The sequence below is a fragment of the Panulirus ornatus genome, chromosome 11, assembly GCF_036320965.1.
Source record: "Panulirus ornatus isolate Po-2019 chromosome 11, ASM3632096v1, whole genome shotgun sequence".
NCBI lineage: Eukaryota > Metazoa > Arthropoda > Malacostraca > Decapoda > Palinuridae > Panulirus > Panulirus ornatus.
Genome location: NC_092234.1, coordinates 52527489 through 52554309, shown reverse-complemented (window position 1 = coordinate 52554309; position 26821 = coordinate 52527489). Strand labels below are relative to the sequence as shown.

At 40.0% G+C, this 26821-nt stretch overlaps 1 protein-coding gene across 1 annotated transcript in view; it reads left to right on the top strand.

Annotated features, from left to right (window-relative positions):
• Positions 1-26821, top strand: part of LOC139751150 (uncharacterized) — a 97818-nt gene that overhangs the window by 55032 nt on the left and 15965 nt on the right. Inside the window, exons 3-6 of the mRNA XM_071666249.1 lie at positions 11833-11991; positions 12244-12345; positions 19923-20114; positions 25322-25382. Of these exons, the coding sequence (XP_071522350.1) occupies positions 11833-11991; positions 12244-12345; positions 19923-20114; positions 25322-25382 (514 nt within the window). The remainder of the gene's footprint in view (positions 1-11832; positions 11992-12243; positions 12346-19922; positions 20115-25321; positions 25383-26821) is intronic.

Here is a 26821-nt window from a genome sequence, read left to right as displayed (position 1 = left end):
GTATTATTAATGCCTTTAATTACTCCTAAGATTAATAATAAAATTAGTATGCTAATTACTCGACTAATTACACGAATTTTTGGGTTTCAACCACAGATTCGTATTCAGCATACCGAAAAGCATTTATGCTGAAATTCTCAAGAAAATACGTTTCTTGAAAAAAAAATCAAGAAAAAGCCTAGATATTTTGCTCAGATTTTCAAGTTCTTCAGATTTTAATGAAAATCTGAATATAGATGTTATTTTACATGCTGATTAAGGGTTTCTAGTCAAATGACAGCATTTAGCATTATTAATGCCTTTAATTACTCCTAAATTTAATTATAATAAGATTAATATGCTAATTACTCTACTAATTACACGAATCTTTGGGTTTTAACCACAGATTCGTATTCAGCATACCGAAAAGCATTTATGCTGAAATTCTCAAGAAAATCCGTTTTTTGAAAAAATCAAGAAATATCCAAATATTTTGCTCAGATTTTCAACTTTTTCAAATTTTATTAAAAATGTGTATATAGATGTAATTTTACATGCTGATTAAGGATTTCTAGTCAAATGACAGCATTTCGCACAAATAATGCCTTTGATTACTCCTAAAATTATAATAGAATTATGCTAATTGCTCGACTACTTACACGAATTTTTGGGTTTTAACCACAGATTCGCATTCAGCATAGCGAAAAGCATCTATACTGAAAAGTTCAAGAAAATCCATTTTTTAAAAAAAAAAAAATCTAGAAAAATCCTAGTCTCACCAAATATTTTGCTCAGATTTTCAACTTCTTCAGATTTTAATGAAAATCTGGATATAGATATTATTTAAATGCTGATTAAGGATTTCTAGATAAATGACACCATTTCGCATTATTAATGTCTTTAATTACTAAGATTGATTATAAAATTTGTATGCTAATTACTCGACTAATTTCACGAATTTTTGGGTTTTGGCCACCGATTCGAATTCAGCGTACCGAAAGGCATCTATGCTTAAAATTTCAAGAAAATCCAGTTTTTGAAAAAAATCAAGAAAATTCCAAATATTTTGCTGAGATTTTCACCTTTTTCAGATTTTAATGACAATCTGAATATAGATATTATTTTACATGCTGATTAAGGGTTTCTAGTCAAATGACAGCATTTAGCATTACTAATGTCTTTAATTACTCCTAAATTTAATTATTATAAGATTAGTATGCTAATTACTCGGCTAATTACACGAATGTTTGGATTTTAACCACAGATTCATATTCAGCATACCGAAAAGCATTTATGCTGAAATTCTGAAGAAAATCCATTTTTTGAAAAAAAAATCAAGAAAAAGCCTAGATATTTTGCTCAGATTTTCAAGTTCTTCAGATTTTAATGAAAATCTGAATATAGATGTTATTTTACATGCTGATTAAGGGTTTCTAGTCAAATGACAGCATTTCGCACAATTAATGCCCTTGATTACTCCTAAAATTATAATAAAATTATTATGCTAATTACTCGACTAATTACACGAATTTTTGGGTTTTAACCACAGATTCGCATTCAGCATACTGAAAAGCATCTATGCTGAAAAGTTCAAGAAAATCTAATTTTTGAAAAAAAAAAAAAATCTAGAAAAATCCTAGTCTCACCAAATATTTTGCTCAGATTTTCAACTTCTTCAGATTTTAATGAAAATCTGGATATAGATATTATTTAAATGCTGATTACGGATTTCTAGTCAAATGACACCATTTCGCATTATTTAATTACTTTAATTACTAAGATTGATTATAATAAAATTTTTATACTAATTACTCGACTAATTTCACGAATTTTTGGGTTTTGACCACCGATTCGAATTCAGCGTACCGAAAAGCATCTATGCTTAAAATTTCAAGAAAATCCATTTTTTGAAAAAAAAAATCAAGAAAAATCCAAGGCTATAGCCTTACCAAATATTTTTCTCAGATTTTCAACTTCTTCAGATTTTAATGAAAATCTGGATATAGATGTTATTTTACATGCTGATTAAGGATTTCTAGTCAAATGAGAGCATTTCGAATTATTAATGCCCTTAATTACTCCTAAGATTAATAATAAAAATTATGTGCTAATTACTCGACTAATTTCGCGAATTTTTGGGTTTTGACCACCGATTCGAATTTAGCGTACCGAAAGGCATCTATGCTTAAAATTTCAATAAAATCCATTTTTTGAAAAAAATCAAGAAAAATCCAAATATTTGGTCAGATTTTCAACTTCTTCAGATTTTAATGAAAATCTGGATATAGATATTATTTAAATGCTGATTAATGATTTCTAGATAAATGACACCATTTCGCATTATTAATGCCTTTAATTACTAAGATTGATTATAATAAAATTTGTATGCTAATTACTCGACTAATTTCACGAATTTTTGGGTTTTGACCACCGATTCGATTTCAGCGTAGCAAAAGGCCTCTATGCTTAAAATTTCAAGATAATCCATTTTTTGAAAAAAAAATCCTCAGATTTTCAACTTCTTCAGATTTTAATGAAAATCTAAATATACATGTTATTTTACATGCTGATTAAGGGTTTCTAGTCAAATGACAGCATTTAGCATTATTAATGCCTTTAATTACTCCTAAATTTAATTATAAGATTAGTATGCTAATTACTCGACTAATTATACGAATTTTTGGGTTATAACGACAGATTCGTATTCAGCATACCGAAAAGCATTTATGCTGAAATTCTCAAGAAAATCCATTTTTTGAAAAAAATAAAAAAAAATCCAGATTTTCAACTTCTTCAGATTTTAATGAAAATCTGGATGTCGATGTTATTTTACACGCTGATTAAGGATTTCTAGTCAAATGACATCATTTCCCACTTTTAATTCCTTTAATTACTCCTAAAATTAATTATAATTAAGTTAGTATGCTAATTGCTCGACTAATTTCACGAATTCTTGGATTTTAACCACAGATTCTTATTCACTTTAGCGAAAATCATCTATGCTGAAATTCTTAAGAAAATCCTTTTTTTGAAAAAAAAAAAATCAACAAAAATCCAAGGCTTACCAAATATTTGGTCAGATTTTCAACTTCAGATTTTAATGAAAATCTGGATATAGATGTTGTTATACATGCTGATTAAGGATTTCTAGTCAAATGACAGGATTTCCCACTTTTAATGCCTTTAATTACTAAGATTAATTATAAAAAAATTAGTATGCCAGTTACTCGACTAATTTCACGAATTTTTGGTTTTTGACCACAGATTCGTACTCAGCATACCGAAAAGCATCTATGGTGAAATTCTCAAGAAAATCCATTTCTTGAAAAAATCAAGAAAAATGCAAATATTTTGCTCAGATTTTCAACTTCAGATTTTAATAAAAATGTTTATATAGATGTAATTTTACATGCTGATTAAGGATTTCTAGTCAAATGACAGCATATCGCACAATTAATGCCCTTGATTACTTCGAAAATCATAAAATTATGCTAATTACTCGACTAATTATACGAATTTTTGGGTTTTAACCACAGATTCGTATTCAGCATACCGAAAAGCATCTATGCTGAAAAGATCAAGAAAATCCTTTTTTTGAAATTAAAAAAAAAAATAAGAAAAATCCTAGTCTCACCAAATATTTTGCTCAGATTTTCAGCTTCAGATTTTAATAAGAATCTGGCTATAGATATTATTTTAAATGATGATTAAGGATTTCTAGTCAAATGTCACCATTTCGCATTATTAATGCCTTTAACTACTAAGATTAATTATAATGAAATTTGTATGCTAATTACTCCACTAATTTCACGAATTTTTGGGTTTTGACCACAGATTCGTATTCAGTGTACCGTAAGGCATCGATGCTTAAAATTTTAAGAAAATCCATTTTTTGAAAAAATCAAGAAAAATCCAAATATTTTGCTCAGATTTTCAGCTTCTTCAGATTTTAATGAAAATCTTAATATATGTTATTAATATATGTTATTTTACATGCTGATTAAGGATTTCTAGTCAAATGACAGCATTTAGTATTCTTAATGCCTTTAATTACTCCTTAAATTAATTATAAGATTAGTTTGCTAATTACTCGACTAATTACACGAATTTTTGGGTTTTCACCACAGATTCCTATTCACTATACCGAAAAGCATCTATGCTGAAAATATCAAGAAAATCCAGTTTTTGAAAAAATCAAGAAAAATCCAAATATTTGGTTAGATTTTCAACTTTTTCAGATTTTAATGAAATTCTGGATATAGATGTTATTTTAGATGCTGATTTCGTATTTTTAGTCAAATGACAGCATTTCGCACTATTAATGCCTTTAATTACTCCTAAGATTAATTATAAAATTAGTATGCTAATTACTCGACTAATGACACGAATTTTTGGGTTTTAACCATAGATTCGTATTCAGCATACCGAAAAGCATTTATGCTGAAATTCTCAAGAAAATCCATTTTTTGAAAAAATCAAGAAAAATCCTGACCAAATATTTTGCTCAGATTTTCAACTTCTTCAGATTTTAATGAAAATCTGGATATAGATGTTATTTTACATGTTTATTAAGGATTTCTAGTCAAATGACAGCATTTCGCACAATTAATGCCTTTGATTACTCCTAAAATTATAATAACATTATTATGCTAATTACTCGACTAATTACACTAATTTTTGGGTTTTAACCACAGATTCGTATTCAGCCTACCGAAACGCATCTATGCTTAAAATTTCAAGAAAATTCATTTTTTGAAAAAATCAAAAATATTTTGCTCAGATTTTCAGCTCCTTCAGATTTTAATGAAAATCTGGATATAGATGTTATTTTACAAGCTGATTAAGGATTTGTAGTCAAATGACAGCATTTCGCACTAGTAATGCCTTCAATTACTCCTAAAATTTATAATAAAATTAGTATGCTAATTACTCGACTAATTACACGAATTTTTGGGGTTTTAACCACAGATTCGTATTCACCATACCGAAAAGCATCTATGCTGAAATTCTCAAGAAAATCCATTTTTTGAAAAAATCAAGAAAAATCCAAATATTACCAAATATTTGGTCAGATTTTCAACTTCAGATTTTAATGAAAATCTGGATATAGATGTTATTTTACATGCTGATTAAGGATTTCTAGTCAAATGACAGCATTTGGCACTATTAATGCCTTTAATTACTCCTAAGATTAATTATAATGAAATTAGTATGCTAATAACTCGACTAATTACACGAAGTTTTGGTTTTTAACCACAGATTCGCATTCAGCATACCGAAAAGCATCTATGCTGAAAATTTCTAGAAAATCCGTTTTTTGAAAAAAAAAAAAAAAAAAAATCCCAGACATAGTATAGCCTTTGCAAATATTTTGCTCAGATTTTCAACTTCTTCAGATTTTAATGAAAATCTGGATATAGATATTATTTTAAATGCTGAATAAGGATTTCTAGTCAAATGACAGCATTTCGCATTATTAATGCCTTTAATTACTAAGATTAATTATAATAAAATTAGTATGCTAATTACTCGACTAATTTCACGAATTTTTGGGTTTTGACCCCAGATTTGTATTCAGCGTACCGAAACGTATCTATGCTTAAAATTTCAAGAAAATCCATTTTTTGAAGAAAAAAAAATCAAGAAAAATCCAAATATTCTGCTCAGATTTTCAACTTCCTCAGATTTTAATGAAAATCTGGATATAGATGTTATTTTAAATGCTGATTAAGGTTTCTAGTCAAATGACAGCATTTCGCACTATTAATGCCTTTAATTACTCCTAAAATTAATTATAATAAAATTAGTATGGTAATTACTTGACTAATTACACGAATTTTTAACCACAGATTCGTATTCTTCAGATTTTATTGATAATCTGGATATAGATATTATTTTGAATGCTGATTAAGGATTTCTAGTCAAATGACTGCATTTCGCACTATTAATGCCTTTAATTACTTCTAAGATTAATTATAATAAAATTTGTATGCTAATTACTCGACGAATTTCACGAATTTTTGGGTTTTGACCACATATTCGCATTTAGCATACGAAAACGCATCTATGCTGAAAATTTCAAGAAAATCCATTTTTTGAAAAAAATCAAGAAAAATCCAAGGCTTCATTTTACAAAATGCAGTCTTTTGACTCGATATCCTTAATCACCATGTAGAATACCACTTATACCCAGATTTTCATTAAAATCTGAAGAAGTTGAAAATCTGAGCAAAATATTATCCAAGGCTATATAGCCATGGGTTTTTCTTGATGTTTTTGAAAACATGGATTTTTCTGAAAATTTCAGCATAGATGCTTTTATGTCTGCTGAATAAGAATCTGTGGTCAAAACCTTAAAATTCGTGTAATTAGTTGAGTAATTAGCATATTATTATGATTATGATTAATCTTAAGTATGTAATTAAGCGCTTAATTTTTCGTAATGCAGTCTTTTGACTCGATGCACTCAATCACCATATAGAATACCACTTATACCCAGATTTTCATTAAAATCTGAAGTTGAAAATCTGAAGATATCATCAACGACACTTCATTATGTACGTTAAGGGCAGCTTTTGTTGACACAGAGCAGTGCGTGTCAGCTGGGGTTCCCCGGAACGCAGCGGTTACCCCCGAAACCATCCCTCAAGGGGTTCTGCGGAATTCTGTCATAACTTACAAATATGTGTGTCAGCTGGGGTACGTGATGAACAGATGGAGCTCTTCTTTAGCTCGTCTGATGGCTGCCATAAAGCTAATGTTGCTGCCATAAAGCTTTTGTTTTTAAACGTGTTGTTTTGAAGCGATTCCTCAACCGAGGCAAGGTAGAGGAACTTTGACGTAGACGAACGCTTACGTTATCATTAGTCCCTTGTTAGGACACACACACACACACACACACACACACACACATACAATTACCGATGTATGACGTCCCTTTGGCGTCATTGTCAGTTAAACGTCACTCCAGCGTCATTATCTTTTGGAGACCAGGTGGACGGAAAGTTTCCTTCGTTAGAGTAGTAGTGTTGTGTGTTGTGTGTGTGTGTGTGTGTGTGTGTAGGAAACTGTCATCGAGAAATAGTAAGGAGAGCTCGACTCTGACCGGCCGGCCGGCCTGCCAGCCACAAGATGATGGCAAAAGACTCGTGAATATTTGAGCAAGTGTCGTCGAGATAATGGAGATAGTCTCTGCCTCGGTGCCTGCAGGCGTCCTCCCTTCCCTCCCTCTTGTGTCTCCTCCCTCTCTCCCTCCCTCTTGTGTCTCCTCCCTCTCTCCCTCCCTCTTGTGTCTCCTCCCTCTCTCCCTTCCTCTTGTGTCTCCTCCCTCTCTCCCTCCCTCTTGTGTCTCCTCCCTCTCTCCCTCCCTCTTGTGTCTCCTCCCTCTCTCCCTCCCTCTTGTGTCTCCTCCCTCTCTCCCTCTCTCTTGTGTCTCCTCCCTCTCTCCCTCCCTCTTGTGTCTCCTCCCTCTCTCCCTCCCTCTTGTGTCTCCTCCCTCTCTCCCTCCCTCTTGTGTCTCCTCCCTCTCTCCCTCCCTCTTGTGTCTCCTCCCTCTCTCCCTCCCTCTTGTGTCTCCTCCCTCTCTCCCTCCCTCTTGTGTCTCCTCCCTCTCTCCCTCCCTCTTGTGTCTCCTCCCTCTCTCCCTCCCTCTTGTGTCTCCTCCCTCTCTCCCTCCCTCTTGTGTCTCCTCCCTCTCTCCCTCCCTCTTGTGTCTCCTCCCTCTCTCCCTCCCTCTTGTGTCTCCTCCCTCTCTCCCTCCCTCTTGTGTCTCCTCCCTCTCTCCCTCCCTCTTGTGTCTCCTCCCTCTCTCCCTCCCTCTTGTGTCTCCTCCCTCTCTCCCTCCCTCTTGTGTCTCCTCCCTCTCTCCCTCCCTCTTGTGTCTCCTCCCTCTCTCCCTCCCTCTTGTGTCTCCTCCCTCTCTCCCTCCCTCTTGTGTCTCCTCCCTCTCTCCCTCCCTCTTGTGTCTCCTCCCTCTCTCCCTCCCTCTTGTGTCTCCTCCCTCTCTCCCTCCCTCTTGTGTCTCCTCCCTCTCTCCCTCCCTCTTGTGTCTCCTCCCTCTCTCCCTCCCTCTTGTGTCTCCTCCCTCTCTCCCTCCCTCTTGTGTCTCCTCCCTCTCTCCCTCCCTCTTGTGTCTCCTCCCTCTCTCCCTCCCTCTTGTGTCTCCTCCCTCTCTCCCTCCCTCTTGTGTCTCCTCCCTCTCTCCCTCCCTCTTGTGTCTCCTCCCTCTCTCCCTCCCTCTTGTGTCTCCTCCCTCTCTCCCTCCCTCTTGTGTCTCCTCCCTCTCTCCCTCCCTCTTGTGTCTCCTCCCTCTCTCCCTCCCTCTTGTGTCTCCTCCCTCTCTCCCTCCCTCTTGTGTCTCCTCCCTCTCTCCCTCCCTCTTGTGTCTCCTCCCTCTCTCCCTCCCTCTTGTGTCTCCTCCCTCTCTCCCTCCCTCTTGTGTCTCCTCCCTCTCTCCCTCCCTCTTGTGTCTCCTCCCTCTCTCCCTCCCTCTTGTGTCTCCTCCCTCTCTCCCTCCCTCTTGTGTCTCCTCCCTCTCTCCCTCCCTCTTGTGTCTCCTCCCTCTCTCCCTCCCTCTTGTGTCTCCTCCCTCTCTCCCTCCCTCTTGTGTCTCCTCCCTCTCTCCCTCCCTCTTGTGTCTCCTCCCTCTCTCCCTCCCTCTTGTGTCTCCTCCCTCTCTCCCTCCCTCTTGTGTCTCCTCCCTCTCTCCCTCCCTCTTGTGTCTCCTCCCTCTCTCCCTCCCTCTTGTGTCTCCTCCCTCTCTCCCTCCCTCTTGTGTCTCCTCCCTCTCTCCCTCCCTCTTGTGTCTCCTCCCTCTCTCCCTCCCTCTTGTGTCTCCTCCCTCTCTCCCTCCCTCTTGTGTCTCCTCCCTCTCTCCCTCCCTCTTGTGTCTCCTCCCTCTCTCCCTCCCTCTTGTGTCTCCTCCCTCTCTCCCTCCCTCTTGTGTCTCCTCCCTCTCTCCCTCCCTCTTGTGTCTCCTCCCTCCTTCCCTTCCCATCACCCAACACGTCAGGGGATGACCGACCTTAACATGGCGTTCGTCGTCTTAGCCTGAGGGTGGATCCTCGCGTCTCGCCCCAGCGTGTCCCCAAGCACCTCAGGTCCCCAGCAGCACCGTGAGCGTCTCTCCTGCTGGGGAGGAGACCGACCGATGACGAGGGACGGGCGTCGGCCGCCACGGTAGAGAATGAAGACTCATTTACGAGGGGCTGGAGGGAGGGCCAGGGAGGGGGACTGACCAGAGGTGCACCACAGCTCCCTTCCGTCTTACTTGCGTGGACCAATCACACGCCAGGGACGAGAAGGACATCAGCCAATCATACGCCAGGGACGAGAAGGACATCAGCCAATCATACGCTAGGGACGAGGAGGACATGAGCCAGTCACACGCCAGGAACGAGATGGACATCCGCCCATCGCAAGTCAGGAAGGAGAAGTTCTTCTTCAGTCAGTCAGTCCGTCGTCACTAACAGACAGACTGGTGACTCCCCAGGCGGCGTGTGTCTCCGTCTTGTGGACGGGTCGTGACAGTCGGTGGTAATTGACGGCCGGACAGATAACGCCTGTGTTACCAGACATGAATATGTATCTGGCATAATGGGATGTGCGTACTCCCTTTTCCTCCTCCTCCTCCTCCTCCCATGCCCTTCTAATGCATTTACAGGAATTAGTTTTTGCTCTGTATGAGGCCTCAGTATATGTAAGTATAAATGTGAACATGTGAATATATGTATGTATGTGTGTATGTTGATATGCATCAACTGACTGTTATATTTCTTTTTTGTATCTTCCCTGATGATGAGATTATTACACGAAAGTGCACTTGGGAAATTATTGTGTTTCATTTTCCCCATGGACTCATAGGAATATATATATATATATATATATATATATATATATATATATATATATATATATATATATATATATATATATATATATGAGTGGATGCGTCGTTCTTCGTCTTTTCTTGGCGCCACCTCGCTGACGCGGGAAACGACCTAGATATATGTATGTATCACAACCTCCACAACCTCTCAGTCGTGTTTCGTGAACCGTGGAAGATGAAGAAGAAGAGGAGGAGGAGGAAAAGAGAGAGGAGGAGGAGGAAGAAGAAGAGAGAGGAGGAAGAAGAAGAAGAAGAGAGAGGAGGAGGAAGAAGAAGAGAGAGGAGGAAGAAGAAGAAGAAGAAGAAGAAGAAGAAGAAGAAGAAGAAGAAGAAGGGGAAGAGGAGGAAGAAGAAGAAGAGGAAGAAAAAGAGGAGGAGAAGAGAGAGGAGGGAGAAGAAGAAGAAGAAGAAGAGGAAGAAGGAGAAGAGAGAGGAAGAGGGAGAAGGAGAAGAAGAGGAAGAGGAAGAAGAAGAATGGAGCCTTTTCAGCCTTGCACAGCGGGTGTTCCCCATAAACCTTCCCGTTTTCTTCACTCGTGGCGACTCGTTTTCTCTGATTACCCGTTTTTTACCACATTTTCTCGATATTTCGATAAATTCCCTTGGGATTGGTACTGTGTGGATGACATTGTGTCTTTCATTATCTCTGTATCTTTCAGTTTCTTTGTTTCTCACTCGTGCAGCGTTCCGATCCACACATTTTTTCTCTTTGACCCCTCAGCATAGCGGTACGATCCTAGAGCACGACGGTACGATCCTTGAGCACGACGGTACGATCCTTGAGCACGACGGTACGATCCTAGAGCACGACGATACGATCCTTGAGCACGACGGTACGATCCTTGAGCACGACGGTACGATCGCACAACGCTTTGGGTACGATTGCCTGACCTCTGACCTAAATAGGTCATGGGCCAGGCAAGCATTTCCAAGAGTCGTACTGCCGTGACCAAGGGTCGTACCGTCGTGTCCAAGGGTCGTGCCCAAGGGTCGTACCGTCGTGTCCAAGGGTCGTGCTCAAGGGTCGTACCGTCGTGTCCAAGGGTCACACCGTCGTACCCAAGGGTCGTACCGTCGTGCCCAAAGGTCGTACCATGTGAACCACCTAAACTAACACTGACAGGAGGAAACTATGGCAGTCGGTGGGTCATCTGGCCCAGCCAAGGTCAACTCTGTCCTCATGGTTACATAGTTGCTCCACCAGACGCTACTCGCCCTCCTCCCCCAGATACTCAGCCTTACTCACCTCCCCAGATACTCATCCTTCTAAGGTTAACTTTATCCTTATGGCTACCTAGCTGCTCCACCAGACCTTACTCACCCTCCTCCCTCAGATTGAGTACTCAGCCTTACTCACCTTCCCCCAGATACTCATCCTCTCCTCAGCCTTACTCACCTTCCCCAGATACTCACCCTCTCCTTAATCTTACTCACCCTCTCCTCAGCCTTACTCACTTCCCCAGATACTCACCCTCTTCTCAGCCTTACTCACCTTCCCCAGATACTCACCCTCTCCTTAATCTTACTCACCCTCTCCTCAGCCTTACTCACTTCCCCAGATACTCACCCTCTCCTTAATCTTACTCACCCTCTTCTCAGCCTTACTCACCTTCCCCAGATACTCACCCTCTCCTTAGCCTTACTCACCCTCCTCCCCCAGATACTCATCCTCTTCTCAGCCTTACTCACCTTCCCCAGAGACTCACCCTCTCCTTAATCTTACTCACCCTCTCCTCGGCGTTACTCACTTCCCCAGATACTCATCCTCCCCTCAGCCTTACTCACCCTCCTCCCCTAGATACTCACCCTCTCCTCAGCCTTACTCACCCTCCTTCCCTTGATACTCATCCTCTCCTCAGCCTTACTCACCCTCCTTCCCTAGATGCTCACCCTCTCCTCAGCCTTACTCACCCTCCTTCCCCAGATACTCACGCTATCCTCAGCCTTACTCACGGTGGGGTGTTCAGTTGACAGATGAGGACGAGGCAGGTGGAGGAGGCCAGCCCAGGTCAGTGGGCCACCGTCGGCACCAGGTGCAGCGCCCCGCCCCAGCCAGGAGGGAGGTCAATTCGGCTCGGGTCAACAAGGTCACCAGGCCGCCCAGGAAGCCGGACAAGGAAGGTCAGGTAAGGTCACATGGGGGGGTCACTGAAACTCTCTTTTTTATGCAATGAAATCAATGATTATGATGAGAAAAAAAATAATAGATAATGACACGAGGAAACAACCTTGATTGGTAGTTGGCAAATGAGATGTGAAAAGAAAAGAAGAAAAAATCGTATTTTTCATATAAATGATTTTTTTAAAACTCCAACACTCACTCTCTCTCTCTCCCCCTCACTCACCACCAGTTCTTCTCTCTCTCTCCCTCACGACAGGAGTGTAGCTCCGGTCTCCACCAGCTACAAGGAAACTCCACCAGGCCGACCATGTCATGGTACGTACCCCACACCTATGTATATTGTATGGTACAAGTTATGGTAAAGCCAGAGCCGACCATGTTATCATGGTAACGTACCCCACACCTATATATATATTGTATGGTACAAGTTATGGTAAAGCTAGAGCCGACCATGTTATCATGGTAACGTACCCCACACCTATATATATTGTATGGTACAAGTTATGGTAAAGCCAGAGCCGACCATGTTATCATGGTAACGTACCCCGAACCTATATATATTGTATGGTACAAGTTATGGTAAAGCCAGAGCCGACCATGTTATCATGGTAACGTACCCCACACCTATATATATTGTATGGTACAAGTTATGGTAAAGCCAGAGCCGACCATGTTATCATGGTAACGTACCCCGAACCTATATATATTGTATGGTACAGTAGTTAAGGTAAACCCAAGCCGACCATGTTATCATGGTAACGTACCCCACACCTGTATATATTGTATGGTACAAGTTATGGTAACGCCAGAGCCGACCATGTTATCATGGTAACGTACCCCCGGTGCGTTGCTTGTCCGTCCACTGTGGTAATGGACACTCGCTTCCAGTGCTGAGGTAACGGTGGTGTGGTTGGTCATGGTGGCTCCACGACACCTTGAAAACTTCCAAGGGTCAAGGTTGGGTCCTGTTGCTCGTAGCCTTGACCCACCCCCACCACCCGACCCTCAACAGAGAACCGTCCGTATATAAACAGTCTTGATATATTTCGTCCTTAGAGAATTCGTGAAGGCTTAGGAATATGAGTGGCCGAATGTTAACGTAATTTATGTTAACAGTAACATTATCCTTCACTACATCTGCGTCTGTCATGCCTGCCGCAAAGCCAACCAGAATGGACGAAGAAAGAAAAATGTTGGTTTTATATAACACACGTAACGTAAGCTTGGACCAAACCAGCTGAGCTAAATGTTGAACGTATTGATAAATATCATGGCAGTGAAATGCGAAGTACAGAGGAAGGCGTGGGCATTACACGCCCTTCGCTTTCTACAGCATTGCGGTGCGTCATACGAGAAAATAATGCCAGGGGGAAATCTCTCTCTCTCTCTCTCTCTCTCTCTCTCTCTCTCTCTCTCTCTCTCTCTCTCTCTCTCTCTCTCTCTCTCTCTCTCTCTCAATATGCGGTCTGTGATTAGAGTCATCTGTTCCGGCGGGTGGAGGAGGAGGAGGAGGAGGTGGAGGGCTGGTTACCAGTGCGAGCTAGGCTGCATCGTCAGCGGCCGACCCCGCTCCTCCGCTCCCTCCCTCACTCCCTCCTTGCTTCCTTTACCCAGTGAATGCGAGAGGCGAATTTCCAGCCTAACCCCCCCTCAAGGCAGCATGCATGCGGGGCGGGCGAAAGGATGTGAGAGTTCTCTGCCTGGCCCACTGGGAGGAATGCTTGAATACAGCCTGAGAGAGAGAGAGAGAGAGAGAGAGAGAGAGAGAGAGAGAGAGAGAGAGAGAGAGAGAGAGAGAGAGGGAAAAGTCCAAGATTTTCTGATGGTATGTATGTACTGGGGGCGGTCAAGGATTTGGGTAGCCTAGCCCGTGAGGGTTTGATCGCCTTAATATAGGTTGGGGGTATTCTAATCAAAGGATGCAGTGGTCTTATTGAGGTAATATAGTTAATTGGGGTAACAGGATAACATAGTCCAGTGTATTAAAACCTAGTTGAGGATGAGGTAAAAAAGTTAAGGTAGGGAAACCTAGTCAAGGTGAAGTAAACTATTTATTTTAGGAAACCTAGTCATGGTGAAGTAAACTAGTTAAGGTAGGAAACCTAGTCGAGGTGAAGTAAACTAGTTAAGGTCGAGAACTTAGTCGAGATGAGTTAAACTAGTTAAGGTCGGAAACCTAGTAAAGATGAGGTAAACTAGTTACGATAGGAAACCTAGTCGAGGTGAGATAAACTAGTTAAAGTCGGAAACCTAGTAAAGATAAGATAAACTAGTTAAGTTAGGAAACCTAGTCGAGGTGAGATAAACTAGTTAAGATAGGAAACCTGGTAAAGATGAGGTAAACTGGTTAGGAAACCTAGTCGAGGTGGAGTAAACTAGTTAAGGTCGAAAACCTAGTCGAGATGAGGTAAACTAGTTAAGGTCGGAAACCTAGTAAATATGAGGTAAACTAGGTGAGTTAGGAAACCTAGTCAAGGTGAGTTAAACTAGTTAAGGTCGGAAACCTAGTAAAGATGAGGTAAACTAGTTAAGTTAGGAAAACTAGTCAAGGTGAAGTAAACTAGTTAAGGTCGGAAACCTAGTAAAGATGAGGTAAACTAGTTAAGGTAGGAAACCTAGTCAAGGTGAAGTAAACTAGTTAAGGTAGGAAACCTAGTCAAGGTGAAGTAAACTAGTTAAGGTCGAAAACCTAGTCGAGATGAGGTAAACTAGTTAAGGTAGGAAACCTAGTCAAGGTGAAGTAAACTAGTTAAGGTCGGAAACCTAGTAAAGATGAGGTAAACTAGTTAAGGTCGAAAACCTAGTCGAGATGAGGTAAACTAGTTAAGGTCGGAAACCTAGTAAAGATGAGGTAAACTAGTTAAGGTCGAAAACCTAGTCGAGATGAGGTAAACTAGTTAAGGTCGGAAACCTAGTAAAGATGAGGTAAACTAGTTAAGGTAGGAAACCTAGTCGAGGTGAGATAAACTAGTTAAGTTAGGAAACCTAGTCAAGGTGAAGTAAACTATTTATTTTAGGAAACCTAGTCGAGGTGAGATAAACTAGTTAAGTTAGGAAACCTAGTCGAGGTGAAGTAAACTAGTTAAGGTCGGAAACCTAGTAAAGATGAGGTAAACTAGTTAAGGTCGGAAACCTAGTAAAGATGAGGTAAACTAGTTAAGGTAGGAAACCTAGTCAAGGTGAAGTAAACTAGTTAAGGTAGGAAACCTAGTCAAGGTGAAGTAAACTAGTTAAGGTAGGAAACCTAGTCAAGGTGAAGTAAACTAGTTAAGGTCGAAAACCTAGTCGAGGTGAAGTAAACTAGTTAAGGTAGGAAACCTAGTCAAGGTGAAGTAAACTATTTATTTTAGGAAACCTAGTCGAGATGAGGTAAACTAGTTAAGGTAGGAAACCTAGTCAAGGTGAAGTAAACTAGTTAAGGTCGAAAACCTAGTCGAGATGAGGTAAACTAGTTAAGGTCGGAAACCTAGTAAAGATGAGGTAAACTAGTTAAGGTAGGAAACCTAGTCGAGGTGAAGTAAACTAGTTAAGGTCGGAAACCTAGTAAAGATGAGGTAAACTAGTTAAGGTAGGAAACCTAGTCAAGGTGAAGTAAACTAGTTAAGGTCGGAAACCTAGTAAAGATAAGATAAACTAGTTAAAGTCGGAAACCTAGTAAAGATGAGGTAAACTAGTTAAGGTCGGAAACCTAGTAAAGATGAGGTAAACTAGTTAAGGTAGGAAACCTAGTCAAGGTGAAGTAAACTAGTTAAGGTAGGAAACCTAGTCGAGGTGGAGTAAACTAGTTAAGGTAGGAAACCTAGTCGAGGTGAAGTAAACTAGTTAAGGTAGGAAACCTAGTCAAGGTGAAGTAAACTAGTTAAGGTCGAAAACCTAGTCGAGGTGAAGTAAACTAGTTAAGGTCGGAAACCTAGTAAAGATGAGGTAAACTAGTTAAGGTCGAAAACCTAGTCGAGATGAGGTAAACTAGTTAAGGTAGGAAACCTAGTCGAGGTGGAGTAAACTAGTTAAGGTAGGAAACCTAGTCAAGGTGAAGTAAACTATTTATTTTAGGAAACCTAGTCAAGGTGAAGTAAACTATTTATTTTAGGAAACCTAGTCGAGGTGAAGTAAACTAGTTAAGGTAGGAAACCTAGTCAAGGTGAAGTAAACTATTTATTTTAGGAAACCTAGTCGAGGTGAAGTAAACTAGTTAAGGTCGAAAACCTAGTCGAGATGAGGTAAACTAGTTAAGGTCGAAAACCTAGTCGAGGTGAAGTAAACTATTTATTTTAGGAAACCTAGTCGAGGTGGAGTAAACTAGTTAAGGTCGAAAACCTAGTCGAGGTGAAGTAAACTAGTTAAGGTCGGAAACCTAGTAAAGATGAGGTAAACTAGTTAAGGTAGGAAACCTAGTCGAGGTGAAGTAAACTATTTATTTTAGGAAACCTAGTCAAGGTGAAGTAAACTAGTTAAGGTCGGAAACCTAGTAAAGATGAGGTAAACTAGTTAAGGTAGGAAACCTAGTCAAGGTGAAGTAAACTAGTTAAGGTCGAAAACCTAGTCGAGGTGGAGTAAACTAGTTAAGGTAGGAAACCTAGTCGAGGTGGAGTAAACTAGTTAAGGTCGAAAACCTAGTCGAGATGAGGTAAACTAGTTAAGGTCGAAAACCTAGTCGAGATGAGGTAAACTAGTTAAGGTCGAAAACCTAGTCGAGGTGAAGTAAACTAGTTAAGGTCGGAAACCTAGTAAAGATGAGGTAAACTAGTTAAGGTCGGAAACCTAGTAAAGATGAGGTAAACTAGTTAAGGTCGAAAACCTAGTCGAGGTGGAGTAAACTAGTTAAGGTAGGAAACCTAGTCGAGGTGAAGTAAACTATTTATTTTAGGAAACCTAGTCGAGGTGGAGTAAACTAGTTAAGGTCGAAAACCTAGTCGAGATGAGGTAAACTAGTTAAGGTCGAAAACCTAGTCGAGATGAGGTAAACTAGTTAAGGTAGGAAACCTAGTCAAGGTGAAGTAAACTATTTATTTTAGGAAACCTAGTCGAGGTGAAGTAAACTATTTATTTTAGGAAACCTAGTCGAGGTGAAGTAAACTATTTATTTTAGGAAACCTAGTCGAGGTGAAGTAAACTATTTATTTTAGGAAACCTAGTCGAGGTGAAGTAAACTATTTATTTTAGGAAACCTAGTCGAGGTGAAGTAAACTAGTTAAGGTAGGAAACCTAGTCGAGGTGAAGTAAACTAGTTAAGGTCGGAAACCTAGTAAAGATGAGGTAAACTAGTTAAGGTCGGAAACCTAGTAAAGATGAGGTAAACTAGTTAAGGTAGGAAACCTAGTCAAGGTGAAGTAAACTATTTATTTTAGGAAACCTAGTCGAGGTGAAGTAAACTATTTATTTTAGGAAACCTAGTCGAGGTGAAGTAAACTATTTATTTTAGGAAACCTAGTCGAGGTGAAGTAAACTATTTATTTTAGGAAACCTAGTCAAGGTGAAGTAAACTAGTTAAGGTCGGAAACCTAGTAAAGATGAGGTAAACTAGTTAAGGTCGAAAACCTAGTCGAGATGAGGTAAACTAGTTAAGGTCGGAAACCTAGTAAAGATGAGGTAAACTAGTTAAGGTAGGAAACCTAGTCGAGGTGAAGTAAACTAGTTAAGGTAGGAAACCTAGTCGAGGTGAAGTAAACTATTTATTTTAGGAAACCTAGTCGAGGTGAAGTAAACTATTTATTTTAGGAAACCTAGTCGAGGTGGAGTAAACTAGTTAAGGTAGGAAACCTAGTCGAGGTGAAGTAAACTATTTATTTTAGGAAACCTAGTCGAGGTGAAGTAAACTAGTTAAGGTAGGAAACCTAGTCAAGGTGAAGTAAACTAGTTAAGGTCGGAAACCTAGTAAAGATGAGGTAAACTAGTTAAGGTAGGAAACCTAGTCGAGGTGAAGTAAACTAGTTAAGGTAGGAAACCTAGTCAAGGTGAAGTAAACTAGTTAAGGTAGGAAACCTAGTCGAGGTGAAGTAAACTAGTTAAGGTCGAGAACTTAGTCGAGATGAGGTAAACTAGTTAAGGTCGGAAACCTAGTAAAGATAAGATAAACTAGTTAAGTTAGGAAACCTAGTCAAGGTGAAGTAAACTATTTATTTTAGGAAACCTAGTCGAGGTGGAGTAAACTAGTTAAGGTCGAAAACCTAGTCGAGATGAGGTAAACTAGTTAAGGTCGAAAACCTAGTCGAGGTGAAGTAAACTATTTATTTTAGGAAACCTAGTCGAGGTGAAGTAAACTAGTTAAGGTAGGAAACCTAGTCAAGGTGAAGTAAACTAGTTAAGGTCGGAAACCTAGTAAAGATAAGATAAACTAGTTAAGTTAGGAAACCTAGTCGAGGTGAAGTAAACTAGTTAAGGTCGGAAACCTAGTAAAGATGAGGTAAACTAGTTAAGGTAGGAAACCTAGTCGAGGTGGAGTAAACTAGTTAAGGTCGAAAACCTAGTCGAGATGAGGTAAACTAGTTAAGGTAGGAAACCTAGTCAAGGTGAAGTAAACTAGTTAAGGTCGGAAACCTAGTAAAGATGAGGTAAACTAGTTAAGGTAGGAAACCTAGTCAAGGTGAAGTAAACTAGTTAAGGTAGGAAACCTAGTCGAGGTGAAGTAAACTAGTTAAGGTAGGAAACCTAGTCGAGGTGGAGTAAACTAGTTAAGGTAGGAAACCTAGTCAAGGTGAAGTAAACTAGTTAAGGTCGGAAACCTAGTAAAGATGAGGTAAACTAGTTAAGGTAGGAAACCTAGTCGAGGTGGAGTAAACTAGTTAAGGTAGGAAACCTAGTCGAGGTGGAGTAAACTAGTTAAGGTAGGAAACCTAGTCGAGGTGGAGTAAACTAGTTAAGGTCGAAAACCTAGTCGAGATGAGGTAAACTAGTTAAGGTAGGAAACCTAGTCGAGGTGGAGTAAACTAGTTAAGGTCGGAAACCTAGTAAAGATGAGGTAAACTAGTTAAGGTAGGAAACCTAGTCGAGGTGAAGTAAACTAGTTAAGGTAGGAAACCTAGTCGAGGTGAAGTAAACTAGTTAAGGTAGGAAACCTAGTCAAGGTGAAGTAAACTAGTTAAGGTCGAAAACCTAGTCGAGGTGAGATAAACTAGTTAAGTTAGGAAACCTAGTCGAGGTGGAGTAAACTAGTTAAGGTAGGAAACCTAGTCAAGGTGAAGTAAACTAGTTAAGGTCGAAAACCTAGTCGAGGTGAAGTAAACTATTTATTTTAGGAAACCTAGTCGAGGTGAAGTAAACTATTTATTTTAGGAAACCTAGTCAAGGTGAAGTAAACTAGTTAAGGTAGGAAACCTAGTCGAGGTGGAGTAAACTAGTTAAGGTAGGAAACCTAGTCAAGGTGAAGTAAACTATTTATTTTAGGAAACCTAGTCGAGGTGAAGTAAACTAGTTAAGGTAGGAAACCTAGTCGAGGTGAAGTAAACTATTTATTTTAGGAAACCTAGTCGAGGTGGAGTAAACTAGTTAAGGTAGGAAACCTAGTCAAGGTGAAGTAAACTAGTTAAGGTCGGAAACCTAGTAAAGATGAGGTAAACTAGTTAAGGTCGGAAACCTAGTAAAGATAAGATAAACTAGTTAAAGTCGGAAACCTAGTAAAGATAAGATAAACTAGTTAAGTTAGGAAACCTAGTCAAGGTGAAGTAAACTATTTATTTTAGGAAACCTAGTCGAGGTGAAGTAAACTAGTTAAGGTCGAAAACCTAGTCGAGATGAGGTAAACTAGTTAAGGTAGGAAACCTAGTCGAGGTGAAGTAAACTAGTTAAGGTCGGAAACCTAGTAAAGATAAGATAAACTAGTTAAGTTAGGAAACCTAGTCGAGGTGAAGTAAACTAGTTAAGGTAGGAAACCTAGTCAAGGTGAAGTAAACTAGTTAAGGTAGGAAACCTAGTCAAGGTGAAGTAAACTAGTTACAGGGACGTCAACATCGACCAGAGCCAGAGCAGAGGAGGCAGTATGGCTACCACAGCCATGGCGTCTACAGCCAACACCACGACGCCGCCACCGCTGCCGCCGCCTTCCAGCTCGACACGTTCGACTACACCCGGGAAGACATGGCTGACAGGATCCTAGAGACTATGCAAGGTCTTCGCTTCCGCGGAGTGTCTGTGAGTATCTTTACTACTCTGTCAGAGTGTCGTGTAAAAACCCCTTTTCTTCTTCGGGGTGTCACCTCACATCAAACCTGCCATGTTTGGCTTGGTAATGGAATGCATTGCTTTGGCGAGGGAGCTCTCTCTCTCTCTCTCTCTCTCTCTCTCTCTCTCTCTCTCTCTCTCTCTCTCTCTCTCTCTCTCTCTCTCTCCACAGCGGGGGATGATGATGGTGTCAGCAGAGGTAATGTGAAACTTCAGTAACAATGTGATGAAGTTGTTCTGCTAGTGAGGAATTTTCGAAGGGATCCGAGTATTATTGTTCTATTTTAAAGTTGTTCGTGTTAGTATTGTTCTATTTTAAAGTTGTTCGTGTTAGTATTGTTCTATTTTAAAGTTGTTCGTGTTAGTATTGTTCTATTTTAAAGTTGTTCGTGTTAGTATTGTTCTATTTTAAAGTTGTTCGTGTTAGTATTGTTCTATTTTAAAGTTGTTCGTGTTAGCGTTATTCTATTTTAAAGTTGTTCGTGTTAGTATTGTTTTATTTTAAAATTGTTCGTGTTATTGTTCTATTTTACAGTTGTTCGTGTTAGTATTGTTCTATTCTAAAGTTGTTCGCGTTAGTATTGTTCTATTTTAAAGTTGTTCGTGTTGAAGATCTTCAAGGTTAATGCACAGTTTTGTGAACCAGGTTGTACGGTCAGGAAAATGACAGACCGGCAACTGGTCGAGGATCGTAATCAACCAAGAAATGAAATACACAGTGAACGTGAACCATGTTCAGTGTTGCCTATTTGTCTTTGCTGTCTGTCTGTCACTTTCACGAGCTATATGTGGCGTAAAAAAAAAAAAACATCTAATTTCTTGGTCCCATTTTTATTGTCTGTAGTTTGCTGGTTTGTCTTTAACACCTCCATCCCTCAACTTCCTCCTTCCTTTTTTTTTTGGTGTGTGTTTGTGTGCGTTTAGAGTGCTTGCACGTAAGTTAAGCAAGCACTTCGTAAAAATATTAAGATGGAGAATGTGACGACCAATTAGGGGTGATCTGTTTATGGTAACAGGATGTGAAAGCATCATCCATGGACAGCCTAGGAAGGATTACAGCAGCAGCTAAGACGTAGTAAAAGTTTAAGCTGATTTAACTGAGTAAGATACTGGTAAATGAATGTCCTAGACAAGCAAGTTAAATTCCTTGTTCCAGTATCGTAAGTTTGTACCGTGAACACTGGATCTGTTTCATCATATGCTGTCATGATGTATGCTGTCGGAGATTCAGCCAGTTCTGCTGGACATTGGAAGGATGGCCAATATGTGTGTGTGTGTGTGTGTGTGTGTGTGTGTGTGTGTGGTGGGGGGACTGGAAATGGTTTGGGGAGTGAGGTGTTTTGGATGCATGGGAGTGGACATGGCAACAAATGGAACCATGGAAGTGGAAGTGAGTCATGGGATGAGTGAGGCGGGCGAAGGTTCTGGGAGCGCTGAAGAATGTGTGTAGAAAGAAAGATCGTTTTCTGAGAGAGCGAAAACGGGTGTTTGTATGGATGTGAGGCGTGTGTGCTCCAGCTAGGTTGGCAGGCGTAACTGGTTTTTCCCACTTCATTTATGCATTACGTTACTCTTGTTTTTTTACAAGTGGACACTGTCATTAGAATACGATGTAGGGGCCTGTTTACCGAAAGCATATATGTCATCTCTGTAGTTTTATTATAAGATTTAGAGCACATTTTAAAGACCAGAAATAATTCGAGTTTTTTTTTTTAACTGTGTTTCTGGACTCCCCCTTTTGCGAGGCTGTCATATATATATATATATATATATATATATATATATATATATATATATATATATATATATATATATATATATATATATGAAAATTAGATATTTTTGGTAACTCATTTATGTGATCAGTGTTTCACGTGTTGAAAGAAACGTAGAAGCGTTTTAAAAGTCCTTTGAGCCATGTGATAATAAGACGGGTCTGATTAAACGCATCTCTCGGTAAAATAGCTCTTAAGATATACTTTAACTAAAGTCTCAGTTAGTAAGACCAGAAAAACTAAATGATATCAAGTAAGAAATAAAAAAAAGAAAGTCATTAAGCTTGATAACGCAGGGTTCTATTCCATAAATAAATCCAGAATAACCAAATGAATTTATCAAGTAAGGAAAAAAAAATATAAAAGTTAAGGTTGATAGCATACAGTCCCAGCTAATGAATTTAGCCAGAATAAATCAAAATGAATTTATTGAGTGACAAAGCTCTTAATTCTGATAACCTAGAGTTTCAGTTACTAATTAAACCAGAATAATTAAATGAATTTGTGGCGTGAATGAGCGTTTTTAAACGTGATAGCAGCCTAGTGTGGTGTGGCGCTATGGTAATGCCTCACTAAGCCTTGAATGATTGCACACACACACGCGCGGGAGGCCGCCACTTTTGGGGTAATTGTTTTGAGAGTCTGGAGGGTCGTTGGACATGGTTTGTAGTGGTGTCAAAATGGGGTGGGGTTGTTAAAGGGCCGGTAATTGCTTGCTGGCGGCAGTTGGATGTCAAGTGTTGTACACGCCAGCGTTGGAGGGTGCTGACAGTTCTGTGTGTGTGTAGCTTAATGTTTTGTGAAATGATACCTAACTGAAAGAAGAAAATTGAGGGTTTTTTTTTTTTTAAGTTTTTCCTTTTTTTTCCTCGGGTAGGTTTATTTGGTCACTGATATGGTTTATTCTTTGAGTCAGTGATAGAATCATTCCTTTGAAAGACACAGAAGGTGGCGTTAGGTAACAGACAGACGCAGCCTAACTGTCACTTCCATCGCACCGAAAACGGGACCCTACCGTCAGCGGCCCACACACACACCACCACCACCACCAACTATTCTCTTGTCTATCTTGACCGCTTTTTCTTTTTTATGCCTTTGCTTCAATGGCTGAGAGCACGTTGACCTTACTGGATTCATCTTTGTCATAAAAAATAAAGCTGCCAGTCTATAAATCATTTAATCAGTTATTTTAATCAGATCGTATCAGTTGTGATTGCCGTAATGTACATCATATATTTTCTATTGTACATCCATTCAGCCAGCAGTACTCTACAGAGAGAGTCTTGGGTATTTTGATGCCTGGTTAATAATCCATGATCCTCAGTGCACCAGATAGGCATAATGAATATGAACTAGAACAGTTGGAGGCAGATGCGGGTGGCATGATTACTGCAGCGTGGGCCACGCCACGCCACGCCACGCCCCGCCCACGCCAGTGTAATGGGAGCCTAATTTCTTGTGTTCTTGTGCCCATGATCACATCTGAGTAGGAAGGCAACTGCTTCGCAGTGTTCGTGAAAATAGGACGGTGAAGAATGTGGCTCCGGTATTTAAGGACGTGAGGGTGGTAATTGAGCTGGAGGGGGGGGGGGGGTGGTGGGGGGAAGGAATTGGTAGTTAGTAATAATGTTCCTAGCATCGTTATGTTGCCGTTGGTACCATGTGGGGGGGGGGGGCAGTGGTACCTCAGGGGAGGGGGGGGAGGGAGTAGGACGCCAGGTGGCAGCCATCATGAGTCTCTCTCTCTCTCTCTCTCTCTCTCTCTCTCTCTCTCTCTCTCTCTCTCTCTCTCTCTCTCTCTCTCTCAGTTGGGTAAGGGGGGGTTAGGCGACCGACTAGGGAGGTACTACCCAACTGGGTATCGGGAGGGCTTAATTAACGAAGGCTGCAGGAGTCAGCCAGCACTTCAGTGGCTTTCAAGTTCCATTGTGTTGTACCCCAGGTTGTTGTCTTTTCTTTCTGTCTCGTCCACACTTGGGCTGCTGGCTCTCAGTCCACACGTATAGAGAGTCTCTTCGCTCACGACACAACTCACGCGACTCGTTATTCATAACTAGATTTTCTTGCTGTTAGCGATACGCGCTAGCCTGGTCACGTTGCCAAATATCATATGTAATTGCATTTCTTCACTCTCGCTATCTATGTCTGTCTATCTTTCTATATATCTATCTATTCATCTGTCTATCTATCTATCTATCTATCTATCTATCTATCTATCTATCTATCTATATATATATATATATATATATATATATATATATATATATATATATATATATATATATATATATGCAGACATACCTTTAGGAAAAGGAAAGAATCCTGAGCGCTTTCCTGTATTACCACATATAAGGACTACTTACAGCTGTGTAACTAGTCCTCTGAAGATGTGGTAATAATTGTCATGTTTCCTTTTCCTAGCATTGTGTCTTCATTTATGAAGTCATGTATGGATTGTAATGTCCTCTGGTTGCCCAGTCCTTGCACCTTCAGAGGAACGGCTCACTGCTGACACCATCAAACTGGTTGATTAACTTCGAGGTTATGTAAGGTTCCCCCCACCCACTTTTCTTTCTTTCGTGGTAGACAAATTTAAAGCCTCTGACCGTATACAGTAACTCATTTCTCATTATTCCGGTTACTATCTTTGTTGACCTTCTCTGGACCTATTAGCTTCTTGTGCTCCGTTAAGAGCATATACTCGCTCTGGCCAGATGTAGGATGTGATGAGCTCGCTGGGTGTTTCCTCATCCATATATACACCCGAACGCTGTTCTAGTGTTTGCCAGGGACGATGTCTACTTCCAGGCCCTTTTCTCACACACACACACAGATTCCTGCAGGTTATTTCCTTTATGGTGTTCATATTGGGGCGTTCTGCCACCGTGTTACACCCTCATCACTGTACATTGCCTTACGTTGAATGTCATCCGATATGCATTAGACCAACATATATAGAGAAGGTTGTCTATGTCTCCCTGTCGATAAAATCCTCCATTCTCTTTATATCTTTCATTACCTTGGCATCATCCGCAAACATGCTCACGTAGGACTCCAGAACATTCCATTAAGCTACCCACACAGATCAGGAAGTGTATCGGTGTCAGTAAATCGACACGCCACTGGTCGACAGCGAAGCTAATTTCGAGGAAGCGACCCTGGCATGAGCGTGTGTATGCATGTATAAACACTAATGGATGTGTTTTATTTACACAGTTCCCAGGCTTGATCTCTTTTTTATCCCACTGCGCATCCACTGTAGCTGTGTGTTTTCCATCCCCCTGAACTACATTTACTGATCTAGTATCATTTATTTACGCAGACCAGAAAATATTTGCTCTTTTTTTTTACCCCCATATTTTTCCATTACGTAAACTGACACCGTTTTCTTTCCCCTCTCAGGGTCCCATATCCTTCGACTGCCCAGACCGGGTAGGGGTAACTGCTTTCTACCAGATACAAGGTAAGTGGCCTCTCCTCAAGCGGGCATCACTGTCTCTCTCCATTTACCGGGTAAGGCACTTCAAGATAATCTTATACGGTAAGATACTGCATATTTCTACAGAAATACTGGTTACTTCGTGTATACAGAGAGAGGGAGCCATTTTCTACGATTGTCTTAGTATATTAATTGTGTTTATGGTTAACTGTGATATTTTTTTTTGTAAGTGATTCCGTAAGATTGTAGATGATGTATTTACGTTTGGTAAATATGTGAGAGGAGTTTAAAATGCTTGGTACCATAACAGTCATCGTTAGACCATCTGAAGTAGTTTAGGATAGTTAAATATCTGAGACCTCTCAGTTGTTAGAAGGGGTAATTACTTAGGAACTGTTAACATGTTGACCTCCAATTACTAAGGACATCCTAATTACTTGGGACCTCTAATTACTTAGGACGTCTAATTACCTGGAACCTCTAATGAGTACATTTACTGAATGAACTCACAATCCTGATACCGTAATATTCACACAAGTCAAGTGGTCTAGGACAGAGATACTGAAAAACAGCCTTTATGAATATGAAGTCTTCATAAAGTGTCACAAGGTAATTATATTTGTGTGTGTGTGTGTGTGAGTGTGTGTGTAAGTGTGTGTGTGTGTGTGTGTGTGTATGTGTGTGTGTGTGTGCACTGGATTTTCTCTGTCGTTCGTTTCTCGTTTTGTTTCACCTCATTTCAGTCATCACCGTTTCAATGATACTGGATTATTTTTTTCTTTTTTTTCCTGTGGATGATTTTCCTCTTTTCTCTCTCCCACTATAGTAGCCAGTCTCCCAGAACCTATATATATATATATATTTTTTTTTTTCAAGCCAGACAGACACTTTTGTATCCCCGGCTCATAAAAATCCTTTGTGTTCATATACACGTACTGTATCTATTCACCGTGTAAGCCATTGATGCATAAGTAAAACTGATATAAGAAAAAATGTAAAAAATAAAAAGAAATGGAAATATTACGTAAATTACCCGCGGAATAGTTGGGCAGCTGGTTGAAAGCATAATTAAATGCTGTGAGAACTGGTTAGTAAACTCATTAGCGTGGCCATATTGTGTGGTGATGACAGAGGCGAATGTCAAGTGTGAATACCCACATATAAAGTTCGTCTTTACAGAGGTTTCCTGTAGCTTGTCATTGTGTTGTATTTTATTGTATAATTCGTCCGCCATTGTATTATCGCGTGCCCCGCCCCACCAGGAAGGAAAGGTAAGTTTAGATGTGAATTAAATTTTTTTTTTTGTGTGTGTGTGTGTGTCTTCTCCGTAAATACGACGTAGCCTAGGGAATGTTATGTTTCCTTATACGTTTTTATGTTTCGTTATACTTTCCTTCACATTTTCGTTATACGTTCGGTAGGGTGTTCCGTTCTACGTTCCTACAGGAGTTTCATGTTTTACC